Here is a 15,153-nt window from a genome sequence, read left to right as displayed (position 1 = left end):
AGGTTATAAATTTCATGGTATTTTAATGCTTTCAGGTGTAGCCCTATTGAAATCTGGAATTACGTCCCCACAGTGGTGCTGCTGGGCATATAGCCTTAGGTGGTAGACTATTTCTGGCCTTGGGTCTGATTTCATGGGTCTCCTCGGCCTTATTGGAAATCTGGGTCACTGCTAGAACCAGATCAAGTTAATCTCACATCCTCCATAAAGTGGTGCTTTACAGGGAAAGGAAATAAGGGGAGGACATTGGGTGATCTTCTGGCTCTTATCCCATCTTTCAGCAACCTTTATTCCAAGAGATAAACTCTAGTAGAAGAGGGTTTTGTCCCCTGTGTGCTCCGGGAGTTAGTGGTTGGGTGACAGAGCCCCTTTGCTGGTCTCCAGGGAAGGGAAACCAAACTTCAAGGGCCATTTCCTTCCATTGGTCATCTGTGCAAATCCCACTTAGGTTGCTTCTCCACAGGGACAGGCTGCCTGAATCTGTGGAATCTGAAACGGTCCTGACACAATGAGAGGAACTCGGGAGTCTTATCCACATTTCAGAGCACAGCCCTGTGGATTTTGTTCAGATTGAAGTGCTAGTCAGTGTCTGTCTCCACTAAGACTTGCATTTTCGAAATGGGTATGAAAAACATTTGCTTAGCATAACTGTTCCCCCTCTTAGGAATAAGTAAGCCTGAAGAAGGACGGCCTGCTGGGAGTGTGACCGGAAATGACATCACCGCCCCTCCAAACAAGGAGCTCCCACCAAGCCCAGAGAAGAAAACAAAGGTAGGTGCCGGAATGCTGGGTTCTCTTCTACCAATATCATTTTTTAAAACCATACCTTCTGCTACTGTTGCTTGGATTGTGAATGGAATTTCTTTTTTCTGAGCTATTAGTAGGTCCTTCCCCAGTTTTGGACCTTCTTAGAAAATATTTTATATTCCTATTTTACCATAGTAGCCTAACTCAACCCTTAAAATCTCTTCCCTTGACCCCATTATCTTGAATATGTGTAGAAATATTCTGTAGAGGGTGTTTCTGCTTCCCTTAACAACAACAATAAAGGGATTTGCAAAACTATTTGGAAATAAATTCTGCAATCTGCATTCATGAAAAGGGAAAACAGATTTTTAAGGTGGATCAAGGCTTCAAACACTTACTGGTACTTACTGCAGAGTAGAAATGCTACACTTCAGTGTGGTCCTAAAACGATGCTGATGTTGCCTCATCAAGGTACAAATAATAACAGCTTAATCACCTGCTGGTGGCTTTTCCTCCTAAAACTATTATAGCAGCCACCAAAAGCTACTTAATTGTTTAAAGCTGTCACTGAATTTAAGTCTTCAGGTGCCAAACTGCTAGAATTTGTGAGACAGTAAGAATGAATTCCCAGTTTTCTTTCTCTCATGGTTTCTTTCCACTATTTACCAAGCTCAGAAGAACGGAATGCTGCTTTTCAGTTGCATAGATCCTCATTGCTTATAATTTTACTTTGAATTGTGCAATTTATACTTTTTTTTTAAATTTGTTTTTATTTTTGTTTGTGTGTTTGATGTTGACCTTTAAAAAAAAAAAAACCACCACCAACAAATCAACTTAAAGCCTTTGGCCACCACTCAACCTGCAAAGACTTCAACATCGAAAGCCAAAACTCAGCCCACTCCTCTCCCCAAGCAGCCGGCTCCCGCCACCTTTGGTGGGTCGAATAAAAAACCCATGAGCCTCGCTGCGGGCTTAGTGCCGGCTGCCCCGCCCAAACGCCCTGCCGCCACCACTGCCAGGCCTTCCACCTTACCTTCAAAAGACGCAAAACCTAAGGTAAGTGGCCACCTAAGCACTCTGCCAGGGAAAAGTTCTCCCCTCTGAGTGTCCGATCGGCTCTCATTGCTCCCAGACAGCGGAATCAAGCTGCTGGAATTGGGGGAAGTGGGGAAAGGCAACTTGAAAATCATTTGGGGCCCAGGATGCAGCCATAACATCTGAAGGCCTTTCGGACCTTGTACCTTCCCCTGCCCCTGCCTGGAGGCAATACTGCATCTGCTTGGGTTTCTTTTCCTTTCTCCCAGACCCTCCTGCTCTTCACGGTTTGAACACTTGTTAGCCAGTTTGCCCCACTCCACACCCCGTTAGATTAACCCCTGTTTGGTAGAATTCTCCCATCAAATTCCTAAAATTTGGTTTCTTGTCTCTCTCTTTAATCCTCCTACAGAAGTGATTTTTACCCATTACTTTTTTGGATAAAGCTCTTCTGACTGATCTCTGTAGGTTCCAACATCATGTGACAATTTCCTTTGCTTTTGACATTGGGCCCCCTCTCTCCCTCTGCAGTTTTCCAGTTTTTCAGGTCACCCACATTATTGCCTAGAAATCAGTCAATTTGGGCAGCAGTGGCTTCACAGGATTGTCCTAGAAGGGCAGATGGTGTCTGTGGCTTTCTTCCTTAACATTTTGTTTTATTTGAGAAGGGCCTTTAGGTCAGCTTGGTGTTATTCTTTAAATTCATGGTGGGAAATAGTTTCCCATGTTAAAATGGTAGTGTACCAATCTAATCTTGTAAAGAAAATTGGTGGAACCTAGGAATTGTAGAATAGGCTGGAACCTTGGCCAAGAAATTGCTATGGCCAAGAATTTCTATGAGAAATCCTATCATAGATTAAGAATGATAAAATCTCATGAAGCTTTCTGACCCTGATTTAGCCAGTTGACTGCTTTTCTTAACTGTTAGAAGACAATTTATTTGCATAAGAGGGCAGAGGGAAAGGCACCTGGGTGGCTCAGTTGGTTTAAGTGTCTGACTTCGGCTCAGGTCATGATCTCCCGGTTCATGAGTGCGTTCAAGCCCCACATCAGGCTCACTGCTGTCAGTGCAGAGCCTGCTTCAGATACTCTGTCCCCCTCTCTCTGCCCCTCCCCCACTGCACTCTCTCAAAAATAAACATTAGGGGCGCTTGGGTGGCTTAGTCGGTTAAGCGTCCGGTTCTTGATTTTGGCTCAGATCATGATCTCACGGTTCATGGGTTTGAGCCTGGCATCGACTCTGCACTGACAGTGGGGGAGCCTGCTTGGGATTCTCTCTCCCTCTCTCTGCCCCTCCCATGCTTGCACTCTCGCAAAATAAATTTTTAAAGTTGAAAAAATAAATAAAAAATAAAATAAACATTAAAAAGAGAGAGAGCGAGTAGAGGGAAAGTGACTAGAGCTATGGTACAACAAATCCTGGGGCTGACAGGACAGTGGCAGGGGCGCAGTGTATAGTGAACTTTTACTCTGCAGTAATAATAAAAACGAAGTGCAGTTTACTGGTATCTTTATGCCTGTTAATTCCTTCACTCCTCTCTCTCAGCAACCCATGATGTGGATAATCATCTTCTCATTTCATGGCTCAATGAAATAACCTTCCTAAGGTCCAGTGCCAGTAAGTCACAGAGCTAGTATTTGAACTTGGGTCTGACTCCAACACTGATACTTGGGCCTCCGTCAGCACTGTTCTTTCTTGTCCATGCAGCTTTTATTTTTATTTTTTATTTATTGACTTATTTTTAAAGTTTGCTTATTTTGAGAGAGAAAGAGAGAGAGAAAGGGTGCAAGCAGTGGAGGGGCAGAGAGAGAGAGAGAGAGAGAGAGAGAGAGAGAGAGAGAGAATGAATCTCAAGCTGGCTCCACACTGTCAGCACAGAGCCTGACGTGGGGCTCGATCTCACCAACTGTGAAATCATGACCTGAGTTGAAACCAAGGGTTGGTTGCTTAACTAACTGAGCCACCCAGGTGCCCCTCATGGCCATGCAGCTTTTAGACAGCATTTTGAGACACAGCTGATCTGAAAAGGTGATCTGCATTACAATTACAAACTTGTTTTTTAGACAAGAAACAGATAAAAATATTTGGAGAGATTGATAGAAATAAAGCCTTAAGAAATTTATTTTTATCTTTATTTTGGTAGAAAGATTGTAGAAGCAGACAAAGGAGGAAAAACTTACTCAGAAAAAATAAGCAGATCTAGGACTCTGGTAGAGAAGAAAATATGAATTGAGAAACAGCAGAGTAAGGGCAGTTACCAAAGCAGGCTGGTTCTGTAGCTTGCTGAAACCAAGAGACTGGCAGCTAAAGAGTGTCACATTTTTAAGAGCCTTCTATCCTTAATAACCTTTTTTTCCAACTTATTTTATCACCATTACTTCCACTAGCAAAAGAAGACCCTACTAGATTATTCTGAATCACAGTCAGAATACTGAGAATTTGAAGGAGACCTCAGAGTATCTGGTTTAGTACTCAGAGTTTTGAGCAGACAGGAGGGAGCCCCTCTGCACAAAATCCTACGATGTATTCCGAACAGAGCTGGTAGCTGAACAGTTCCTCTTATTCCAGTCTGAGGGTTCTTCGTACCATACTTCAGGGACTTCATTTGTAGAAGTGTCCATTACCCTGCATTTTCAGTTAGACTTTAACTGGATGCCAGCCCTTAATTTCTGAGCTCCTCCTAAGCTGATTTTCCATTTAAGCAGTGTCCTGCTGGTCTCTGCCAACACACTGCCCTGTGTGGCCATTTCTCTTGGAGCAAAAGAGCTGGATCCACTCTGTCTGTGTTTTGGCTTCCTCTCTTGAGGAAGGCTTATCAAAAGAGTGTGTCCTTCTCCTATTCCTGTAGAAACCAGGCTAAATTGATCCCTTCCCTTCCTTACTAGTAAGGCCATGCCCCGCCTCCACGGAAGAGGAACGACCGGGGCCCAGGTGCCAAGCACCTACACTTGAGAGAATTTTCCCTTTTGCTGTCACATTTTCCCTTTTGATGTCACAGCTGACATCGGTGCTTCTCATTCTCTCTGGTCGTCAGGCCTGCACCCTCCACCTGCCCCCTTCTCGTCGTCTCTGTGCTCTGGTCCCCACAGATCCTCTGGTCCTGACCTCCTTTATCCAGATGAGGAAATAAAGCCCATAGAGGTTCTGTGATTTTCCCAGAAACACACTGTGAGTTGGGGGCCTGACTGGGGTTGGAGCTCAGGCTTCGGATCTAACTGGTTAGGCCAGTGTTCCCTCCATCTGCAGCCCTATTCTGCTCAGCACTCACTGGGTGTATCTTAGCCAAAAGAATGACTGAATTTGCTTAAACATAATTTTTAATTTTTTTGTGGTGTTTATGTATATTTGTCTTTCATCAGGTCGTTAAATACTGATGTATTTAATGTATTAAATACATTCGATCCTGCGGCAAACTTCGTTTGTGATGTGGTATACTTGACTGGTTTGTTCATTCTCACCGGTTCAGGTTGGATTGAGATAGTTAGACTCCCCCATCTCCTGACTCCAGCTGGCCCAGCACCCTACATGGCCAGCTTCTCACTTTGTCTGAAGGACTTAGATCTCAGCAGTATAAATTTTCCTACCAAGAAGTACCAAATCATAGTTCCCCTGTTTTCTGCTGTCCTTTAACATGACTTCCTGGGGCTCTTGCTGACCTGCTGCTCTTATTCCCACTTCCGTGTTACCAGCCTATTGCAGAGGCGAAGATTCCTGAGAAGCGGGCCTCCCCATCCAAGCCGGCCTCTGCCCCAGCGCTCAGGCCTGGCGCCAAGAGCACCCAGACTGTTCCAAAAGCCACAGCAGCTGCAACTCCTGCCTCAGCTGGGCCAAGCAGCAGGAGCCCCCCCACACCTGTGCCCAAGAGGCCCACCAGTGAGTACTGTCACCCTTCCTTCCCATGGGAACCAGCGGGGAGACAGGAGAGATCTGTCTCTGTGCACCAGACCTTAATGGGGAACACTGATCTTCACATGCAGTTAGCCAGTATGTCTGTTCAGAAAACTCTTGAGTGAAAGGGATTCTCATGAATTCCCAGGTAGGATTACTATTCCCTTCTTAGTAACTTCACATTACTCAGCACACTGTGGTCATGGGCTTACATGATAGGAAGTCAGTTGTTCGGTTCCGCAGGCCTGTACTGGTAACCCACTTCCAAGGCCGTGTGGAAGGCACTGTTAAGATTGTAGAAAAGAGTAATGATACAGTGCGTGGCCTTTTGTACTCCATAAGGGCCCAGTCTTTACCTGGCTGTCTATTTACTCTTAATCTATTCCAGAGACGAGCACAGCCCATGGCCCAAAGGGGACATTCAGTAATTGTTGAATGAATGAATGAATGAATGAATGAATGAATGAATGAATCTCAGTATTGGATGAGCCATTCACTAGGTCACTTTGTTAAACATTAAATAGTAAAAAGTGTTATGTTTGTGCAGCCATCAAGACTGAGGGAAAGCCTGCAGACATGAAGAAGACGGCCACGAAGTCTGCACCAGGTGACACCCGTCCCCCACCTCCTGGGACCCTAATTTAAACCCCTACCTCTTTGCAGCTTCCAGGCTCCCTTCTGCTGTCTCCCGCTGAACCCCTGTCATCTCTTACTTCTTTGCAGCTGACCTGAGTCGCCCCAAGAGCACCTCCACCACTTCAGTGAAGAAGAACACCACTGCCCCCGGGGCAGCCCCCGCAGCAGGGGTGGCCCCCGGCCGAGCCAAGCCCACACCCACCCCTCCTCGGCCCTCTGGGACTCCTTCCTCGGACAAGAAGCCCACGTCAGCCAAGCCCGGCTCCTCTGCACCGAAGCCGAGCCGCTTGTCTACCAACGCTTCCACCCCTGATCTGAAGAACGTCCGCTCCAAGGTTGGCTCCACGGAAAACATCAAGCATCAGCCTGGAGGAGGCCGGGTGAGTCCTGGAGCTCGTGGTCCTTGGCATGCTAGCCCTTGCTTCCCTCCCTGCCACGCCACACCCCTGGGCCCACCGAAGCAGAAGGGTTGTCATGACGTCGGATTCAGTGTCACAGACTTGCAGCCTGGGCTCCACGTCCACCCGGCAGCAGACTGTCTCCTCCCGTCTCTATCAGGGGGGCTCCTGGTGTGGATTTTGGGCTTTAGGCTTACATTTTGGTTTGGAGGCAAAAGGGTTCTTGTACTTAACAAAACAAACAGGGAAGCCCTGGCCTGTGAGACCTGCTGGCTGTGCTCCCCACCTCTGTGCTGTGAGCATCAGGACCTGACCCGCAGGAGGGGAAACCTGGGCTTGGGAGAGGCATGTCTGCCTGAAAGAAGTTAGGGTGCCCCCTTGTGGCCGGGGTGACTGCCCGCTGCAGGGAAGAAGGGCTGTCAGAAGGGCTGTGGTGGGGAGTGCTGTTGAGGGCCAGGTGCTTCACTCTTAAGGATTTTCTGTTTACACCCACCGCAGAATTGTCAGCTGTTAGCAGGGATGGGACCTGGTGTAGCAAACGGTGGTGGCGAAAGTCCCAGTTTGGGTCCATGGAGCAGTAACCTCATTTCCTATGTGATTCTCTAGCACTTAAGACACCACACCTCCCATTCAGGGTAGGATCCTTAAATTGCTTCAACCCCAGAGCCTTTAAAACATTGAACAGGGCCCAGAATGAGGCAGAATCCTGGTACTGTTGGAAGACACTGATGGCAAACTGGGATTAGTCTGGAATAAGGGCCTAAGAGTTGCTTTTGCTAAGAGGCTGTGGCTCTGGTGTACCCAGATGGTGTGACCATCCCCCCCTTCCTGTGCTCTTCTTACGCTTTCGTTGGGCAAAAATTGCAGGAGGTCTTGGTGAGGAGTTGGGTGACTTGGCCTGGTGAGTGGTGTGACACTTCCCGTCATCAATAGTGGCTCCTGTGACTACAGCAGCTTGCTTGGGGCGAGGACATTTGAGTGGGGGAGCATTGTGACTGGAAAACACACTCTCGGAAGAGAATCCCTAACTTAGCCCTCCTTCCCTCCTTCTCTCCGGGAATGGTGTCTCGATCTTGTCCTCGTGTCTCCAGACTATGGTCTGCAGCTCCTCCTTCTGGCTGGTTTGTCCCGGGAAACGGTTTGTTCCTAGGAGCAAGGGTGACCTGCTTCTGCTTGGTGGCCTGGCCTGGATTCGAGTCCCCTACAGCTTTCTTCCCTTCTTGGCATTTGGGCTCTTACCCTCTTGGTTTGAAATTTGCCCTCCCTTTATCTCCATCCAGGCCAAAATAGAGAAAAAAACAGAGGCAGCTGCTACAGCTCGAAAGCCTGAACCCAATGCAGTCACTAAAACAGCCGGTCCAATTGCGAGTGCGCAGAAACCACCTGCTGGGAAAGTGAGTTTTATTTAGACTTTTACCTCTTGAAGGTGAAAGATGATAAACTGTTTCTTCCAGCCTGAGTCACTTTCCCTTCTATCGCACTTTTTTCCTATCCTTAACCAGTTTCTACTTCGCCCCCGCACTCCCTCCTCTCTGTTTGATGACTCAGCCATCAGAAAAAAGTTTTGTATTAACCCTGACAGTTAACAGATTTGGGAGCCCATTACCCTTTGGGGAATATTTATTCAGCTGGACAAAATGGATCCAAAAATTTTCAGCCACTTCCTTCACACTGACCTTGATGTGAAACCTACCCATTTTGTGTGCAAACACACACACAGCACCCATGTTCTTCCTCAGCAAAACATGGGATTGGTTACTCTGCTGCGCCTGGAACCCTGGAGCCCTGGTGCTTGTAATTGAACTAGAAGGCCCCTTTCGTAACCTGCTGGTTATGGAGATAGCTTTATTTGCCCTGGTTCCCCATGTCACCTCCTCACTGAAAGTTTAGGTGCTCGTTCCCACTGGAAGCCCGCTCAGCCTAGGGATTGCATACCACCGGCAGGGCACAGGTAAACAGAAACTCTAGGTTCTTTCCTCTTGCCTCCACACCCTGGAAGCAGGCCCCTCCTGCTTGCTGTGAGAACCTTCTTTTAGCTGTGGCAGGTAGGTCATCTGTCCATCCAGGGACTGCCAGAGAAGCCGTAACCTCCAGCCCTTAGGGACCAGGATGGACAGTCTCAGTGCAAGGAATTTGTACCTTTGGTGAGGCTTCTGGGTGACTCCTAGAGGCCCTGGAGGTCTCTAGTTCAGAGCAGGGTTTCACTGGGTAGTGGTTTGCTGACCAGTTATTCATCACTGACATTATAAAGAAGGCACGAATCAGTGAGGTATTTGGGCTGGAATCTCTCAGGGTGGATTTCTCTGTTCAGTGGAAAACTCTTCAGCTTGGGGCCTGCTTCATTTGTGAAGGGCTCTGAAGCAAAGGAAGGAAGGAAGCTGGCAACTGTTTCTCCTTGGGAAGGCTCAGAAAGAATTCTTTGTTCCAGCCCTTAGAGCCTGGGCCTTTGTGTGGCCGCATTCCAGGGAGAGCCATTCATAAACACGACAGTGTGCTTGCGCATCATTGCAGCCCTGCTTGGAGCTGGTTCTCTCTGCGCATGAAACTCACAGGGCACAGGACTGGGCATCTGGAGGATGGGAGAGGTGTTTTACTGTCGAGTTGAAAAAAAAGTCTAGACCAGAAGCTCACTCTGGTCCTGTGCTTTCTCGAGCCCCCAGACGCACGGGCTGCTACTTGTGGAGTGTGGAGCTGCTGAGGCTGTGGCCCGCGCTCCCCCTGGTGTCCGGATTCTGCATGGTGGCTCCAGCGGCCTCTGGCCCATCTGCATTTATAACTGAGCTATGCTGTCCCTTCCTTCCTGTAGCATCAGATCTGTGCCCTGTGAGCCAGCTGCCCAGCACTTCTCTGAGCAGCCGTTGCCTCCCCGAGTGGGTCTGGCTGCTGCAGTTCCCAGCCTCAGATTTAAGGGAAGTGCCAAGCTTCAGCGAAGACCAGTCCAGATAAGCAGGATCCTTGCAGAGAGCAGTCCCAGGACACTGTCTCAGCTCTCAGGGAGAGCAGGCGGGAGCGGGGCCATGCCTGAGTGCGCATCCGGGGCCTGCAGCTGGCTGGGTCTTGTGCACCACGGCCCAGCCCCAAGGAGCAGTGATGAGGACCGTGGAGCCCTTTTGCGATATGTGCTTCTGTGCTCGTGTTGTTCGTTCACGTCTTCGCTCCCTGTCCTGCCACTTCAGATTCCTTCCCCTGTGCTTTTCCACAGCTGCTCTCCTGCAGGCGGGGGCGGAGTTGTAACGGCACCCTGTGTCAGTCATTGTGATCACGTGTGGACTCACTGCCTGCCCTGTGTTGGTTCTAACCAGCCCTCTCCCTTTGTGTTGTTTTTTTCTGTTCTCTAACACTCCAGGTCCAGATAGTCTCCAAAAAAGTGAGCTACAGCCATATTCAGTCCAAGTGTGGTTCCAAGGACAATATTAAGCATGTCCCTGGAGGTGGTAATGTAAGTATGAGCTCTGGACAGCTGGTGTCTGAGCCGTAGCCCCGTGGGGCACCGGGGAGAGGGCCGCTTGCGCTCCCAGGACCACAGCAGCCTGACTCGGGGCTTTCTTCCAGACACAGGCCAGCAAAGTGAGAGGAGGCTCAGTGCTCCTGTGTGTTAGGACCAGCTGTTTCTGGGGAACCCCTGACCAACACCCTGGTGATGCCCATTTGGCATCTTTTCTCATCTTCTCTTTCCCTTCTGCTCTCTTTCACCCACTTTCCCCTGTTCTGTAGTCCTTCTTCCTCTTACTCCCTCAGCCCCTCCTTTTCTTTTTGTCCCCTTCCTCCTTCCATCCAGACAACCTTTTATCACGCTGCCCTTCTGTGCCAGCCCTACGCTCTGTGTTGGGGGCACAGTGACTCCAGCTAACAGGCCCTGGTCTAATGTTAGAGAACACCCTGTTCACCTTCCACGTGTCCTTGTGACAGTACTCAGGCAGGCGGGACCCCAGCATGCACCAGAGGTGTGTTATGGAGAGGCCACATGCAGCCTCTGCCTTCGTGGCTTCTCCCCTGCTTCTCTCCCCACCCCACAGTCAGGGAGCTCATCCTGCTCTGTCTCTCTAGGTTTCATTCAGTTCCTTCTCCTTACTGTCTTGAACTGGACTGAGTTCTGCTCTGCTCACCCTTTTCATTTTCGGCTTCTGTCCCTCCTGTCCCCTCAGTGGCCATGCCATCCTGCCTGTGGCTTACAAACACTCCCCAGCCCGGTGGTCGTATTGTGAGGAATCAGCCTCAGGTTAGCCCTGTCTTGCCCCACACAAGGCCCCTTCTTGCACCTCCTTCCCAGTCACTTCGCACCAGTGGCTCTTCTAACGTGGGTAGAAAGCGCACTCTTGACGTGGAGGTGGGGCATACTCGGCCGGCCTGGTAGCTGGCCAGACGTTAGCCAGCCTGGTGTGCGATGAGCTGAAGTGGGTGAAGCGTTTAAAGACAGTATCTGGTTAAGGTGATAAAGATCCAGCTTATGAGGGCCCGAGGTAGGCACCGGCCTCAGCTTTTCCTTTCAGGCTTTTGACCTAGGTGAGAACAGGAGGTGAGCAGAGATTATGAAGGAACTGGTCATTGCGTGTGTGACACAGAAATACATTTGTGTATAGTGTGCAGTTGTATGTACAAGCTAGGAAAATAGACATGTATTTTTTTTTCAAAGTTTGTTTTGAGAGAATGCGGTAGAGAGCACACATGCACAAGTGGGGGAGGGTCAGAAAGAGAGGGAGAAAGAGGATCCCAAGCAGGCTTCGCACTGTCTGCACCGAGCCCAACTCAGGGCTCGATCTCCCGAACCATGAGATCACGACCTGAGCCAAAACCAAGAGTTGGACGCTTAACAGACTGAGCCCCTGGGCGCCCCAAAATAGACATCATTTATCTATCACTTACTGTGGTCTTGGCACATTGCCTACATGTGACTTCCAAGATTTTTTTTTAAGCATTGTATTGTAGGAGGCTTCCTTAAGCAGCCTCTCATTCGGAAACCTGCCTGTGAGCAGTGTTTCCAGGTGGGGAGATGAAGGTAGACGGCCTTGACTGAGGGGCCATACTTGTTTCCCTCAGCCCCTCCATAAAGCCACCACAGATAGACACGCAGCTGAGAAAGAGTGGGCCCGCTGGCACAGGTAGAACAGCGTCACACGTCACCCGCAGACCCCATCCCCTCCTGTATAGAAATTCTGAAGTTAGCACCCGGATGAGAGGCTGGAGCAGGGTCCCAGTTAGTGCTGCGCGGCACCCCCGTGTACATACAAATGTCCCCTTTTTTGAGAGCCAGGAGGACATCAGGGCAGGGCACGTAGCAGATTTCCCCCCAGTTTAAAACTTTGTGACAGTTTTTCTTCCATTCCACCCCCGTGAGGGGGGATATGTGCGCGTCATGGGTTCTGAAGCCTGGGGGCACTGCCACCTCAACAGCCCGTACTGCTGTCCACAGCAGCCCGCGGGTCCTCACAGGCCACTGGGGCAGATTGCGGAAACGGCTGCAGCGAGGTTGAGGTACCGTGCTTGCCGGGGTTGGTGTGTGGGAAGAGGACCACGGAGACAGGCATGGCTTCTGCTAGCTGCCGGGCTTTGCCGGGGAGAGGACCTTTGAGAAACACTTCATAGGCCAGAGAAGCAGCACGTGGCTCCCTAAAGCTTTGAGTGGAGGCGAGTGGCCAGGGGAGGGAAGGAGGGGAGGATTGTTTGGCAGTTACTATGGATTCTCTACATACCAGCCCAAGGAGGCAGAGTGACCTCTCAGAGGTGGTGGGTTAAGTGAGGGGGACACAGTTCAGCTTTTTAAAACGTTTAATCATAGGCATTTTTCAAATACATGCAAAAGTAGAAAAGAATCCTACAATGTACCCAGCTTCATTTATTATCCTTGTGGCCAATCATTTGTTTGTTTTAAATTTTATTTATTTATTCTGAGTGATTTCTACACCCAACTCACAACCCTGAGATCAAGAGTCACAGGCTCCACTGACTGAGCCAGCCAGGCGCCCCTCCTGGTAGCCAATCTTATCTTCTGTGTGTTCCCACCCTGATTATTTTGAAGCCAGTCCCAGATACATCATTCATCTGTAAATATTCCATTCATAACTTTAAGATAACTCTTTAATGTACGTGTGTAAAACCCCTACTGACACTCAGATACAAGTAGGGACCATAAATTGTGGTTGGTTGATGCGTCTCTTGTCTCTTATAACCTTAGGTTTCTTTTACTCTACAGGCACCCTTCAGTTTTTGTTTGTAGCAGCATTTTATAAATGAGTAAACTAAGTGGTTTATCCTAGAATCTGGCTTCTGCTGCATATCCCCGTATTTTGATTTAATATACTCCTTTGTCTCTCCATATCTTTAAATTGATTCAGGTTTGATTTTTTTTCTCCCCCAGCTCTTTGCAAGACTTTTATAGGTAGTGGTGGTGTTTCTGTCAGGAGGCATATTGTGTTTCACTGTCTGGTCCCCCCACCCGCCCCCACTCTCTGATGGCCGGTACCTAGACCCACGCGTTGAGTAGGGGTATACTATGGTGAGGCTCGAGTTCTCCCATTCCTTCTTCATTTATTGGCTGGGACACATCCGCAAAGCAGAATTTCCCCTCATCAACTATTCTTTACCTGAGAACCAGGCAGGAGGTAGAGAAGCAGTGGCTTCGGTCGCAGAACAGTCTCAGGAAATGTGCAGGCCCCAGGCCTTGGAGGGTGACCCCTGGAACCCCTCCCAGGTGTCTCAAGGGTGGCACAAGATGAGCCTGCCACCATTGCTGCAGGACACATGTTGTCTTGGTCTCAGTAGCTGGCAGATGTTTGGTTGGGAAAAGTACTTCCCTGTGTCCCTGTTGGGAGAATTGTGGCCTTGTTGGAAATGTGAGGCAAAGTGGAGGCTGTTGTGTTGAGATGGTAATTGTACTTTGTAAATGATTACTGAACGTGGAAGCAGTCAGTGTCCTGCTGAATCTGATGTCCCTCCAAAGGGTGGAGTGAAGAAGAGGTGGAGTGAAGCCAGAGCCTTTGAAGAAGGTGACCTTTGAAGGGCTTTGAAGGATGGGGAGGAGAATGCAGTGGGCTTGCTTGGCTAGGGAATAGTATGAGCAGAGTTCTGGAAACAGTGAGGATGGCTCAGGCAAGCTGATGATTATGGGAAGTTACTCTGTGCCAGGCCTTGGGCTGCGAGTGGACGTAGAACGATGCAGTAGACATCACATGTATCCTCTTGCAATACGATGGAAACCGTATTTCCTGACACTGGAGAAAGGAAGACAGGGTCCTAGAAGGTAGCCATTGAACGGCACTGTGATGAAACCCCACCAGAAGGGCATGACACCTGCCGGCAGGGCCCCGTGGGCCACCGCATGAAGGACTTGATTGTGGCGGAAAGCCAGGCTCTTCCACAGAACCAAGGAGCGGCTGGGCCACTCACGGGAACTGTGGTATTTTCATCCCAGAACCCAGTGCCCCTCTATAGATGACGTCCTTTCCTAATTTAAACACATGTCATCAGTCGTGGTAGCAAGATGTTTTTCCAGGGCTCCTGGGGGGCAGACCTAGATGAAAGTCCGTTGGCCACCTCAAAAGTAGGGGCAAGTGTAGAGGACACCCAGACAAGTCTCCATCCCCAACGGGATTCATTTGTATAAAAGGCCATTCATCCTCTTGATTGCTCACCAAATGTGGACAGGATGGCAAATCTGTGAAAGGCCTCGTGCAGCCTATAGTCGTGCACAGTCGCGGCAGATGTGGAGCTCCAGGCCACCGCGCTGAGCCCATCGTGCAAATGCTTAGTATCCTTAATAATGAGCAGAGCAGCCAAGACTGGGCCTCTTTCACGTATAAATCAGCAGAATTTTGTTGGCGGTGGGGTTTCTTGTTTTCACTTTTATTTGCATTTATTTTATGCAGAATTTACTCCCGGGCCGTAAGTTTTTGTTCCTTCAGTCTCTTCTGGGGCATTTTTTTTTTTTTTTTTTTTTTTTTCTGTGCAACTTCCTCTTCTGGTTTAGGAATAATCTGCTCTTTTCCAGTAAGGATCGTCTCTCACTGTGGCAATCTGACCATGAGCCCTGTTAAGTTCTACGCCACATCTTGGGGGCTTTGTCCACTTGGATGTGCAGTGACCAGAGGATCTACATCTAAACCCCTAAGTTCAGCAGTACTCTCTGCATTTTTAAGCGTGTGCAGTAAAATTACACACTCTCTTTGGGCCACTGACGCTGTGTCCAGCCCCGCTGTTAGGCCTGGGCACACCACTGTCTCCACCATTGTAGCAACAGAATGGCACATGTTGCTTTTGCAAAGTGACATCATTCAGTTACTTTGTGGCATTTCAGATACATGCATTCTTGATGGCCTGGAGTATTTCACGTGTGTTCTTAAATTGAACATGAAGAGTTGAACCTCTTGTGTGATTTTGTAGGGTTTTCTGGGTCAAGTAAATAGCGAACTGTTTTCAGAAATCACCTTCAGCCACTCACGGGAAGAGCGTTGT

General features: G+C 49.0%; 1 protein-coding gene across 10 annotated transcripts in view; it reads left to right on the top strand.

Moving 5' to 3' along the window:
• Positions 1-15,153, top strand: part of MAP4 (microtubule associated protein 4) — a 195,467-nt gene that overhangs the window by 173,120 nt on the left and 7,194 nt on the right. For 6 of the 10 annotated variants that reach the window (XM_047095989.1, XM_047095987.1, XM_047095985.1 and 3 more), the window contains 7 exons: positions 665-771; positions 1,588-1,803; positions 5,473-5,656; positions 6,219-6,278; positions 6,395-6,687; positions 7,986-8,099; positions 10,052-10,144. In XM_047095989.1, the coding sequence (XP_046951945.1) occupies positions 665-771; positions 1,588-1,803; positions 5,473-5,656; positions 6,219-6,278; positions 6,395-6,687; positions 7,986-8,099; positions 10,052-10,144 (1,067 nt within the window). The remainder of the gene's footprint in view (positions 1-664; positions 772-1,587; positions 1,804-5,472; positions 5,657-6,218; positions 6,279-6,394; positions 6,688-7,985; positions 8,100-10,051; positions 10,145-15,153) is intronic. The other 4 variants (XM_047095988.1, XM_047095993.1, XM_047095990.1 and 1 more) reach the window with 2 other exon arrangements.

Source organism: Lynx rufus, unplaced genomic scaffold, assembly GCF_022079265.1.
Source record: "Lynx rufus isolate CCGP_SWC_20201006 ecotype Redwood Valley unplaced genomic scaffold, mLynRuf1.p SCAF_4, whole genome shotgun sequence".
In the NCBI taxonomy this organism is placed as follows: Eukaryota; Metazoa; Chordata; class Mammalia; order Carnivora; family Felidae; genus Lynx; species Lynx rufus.
This window is presented reverse-complemented; position numbering and strand designations above follow the sequence as displayed.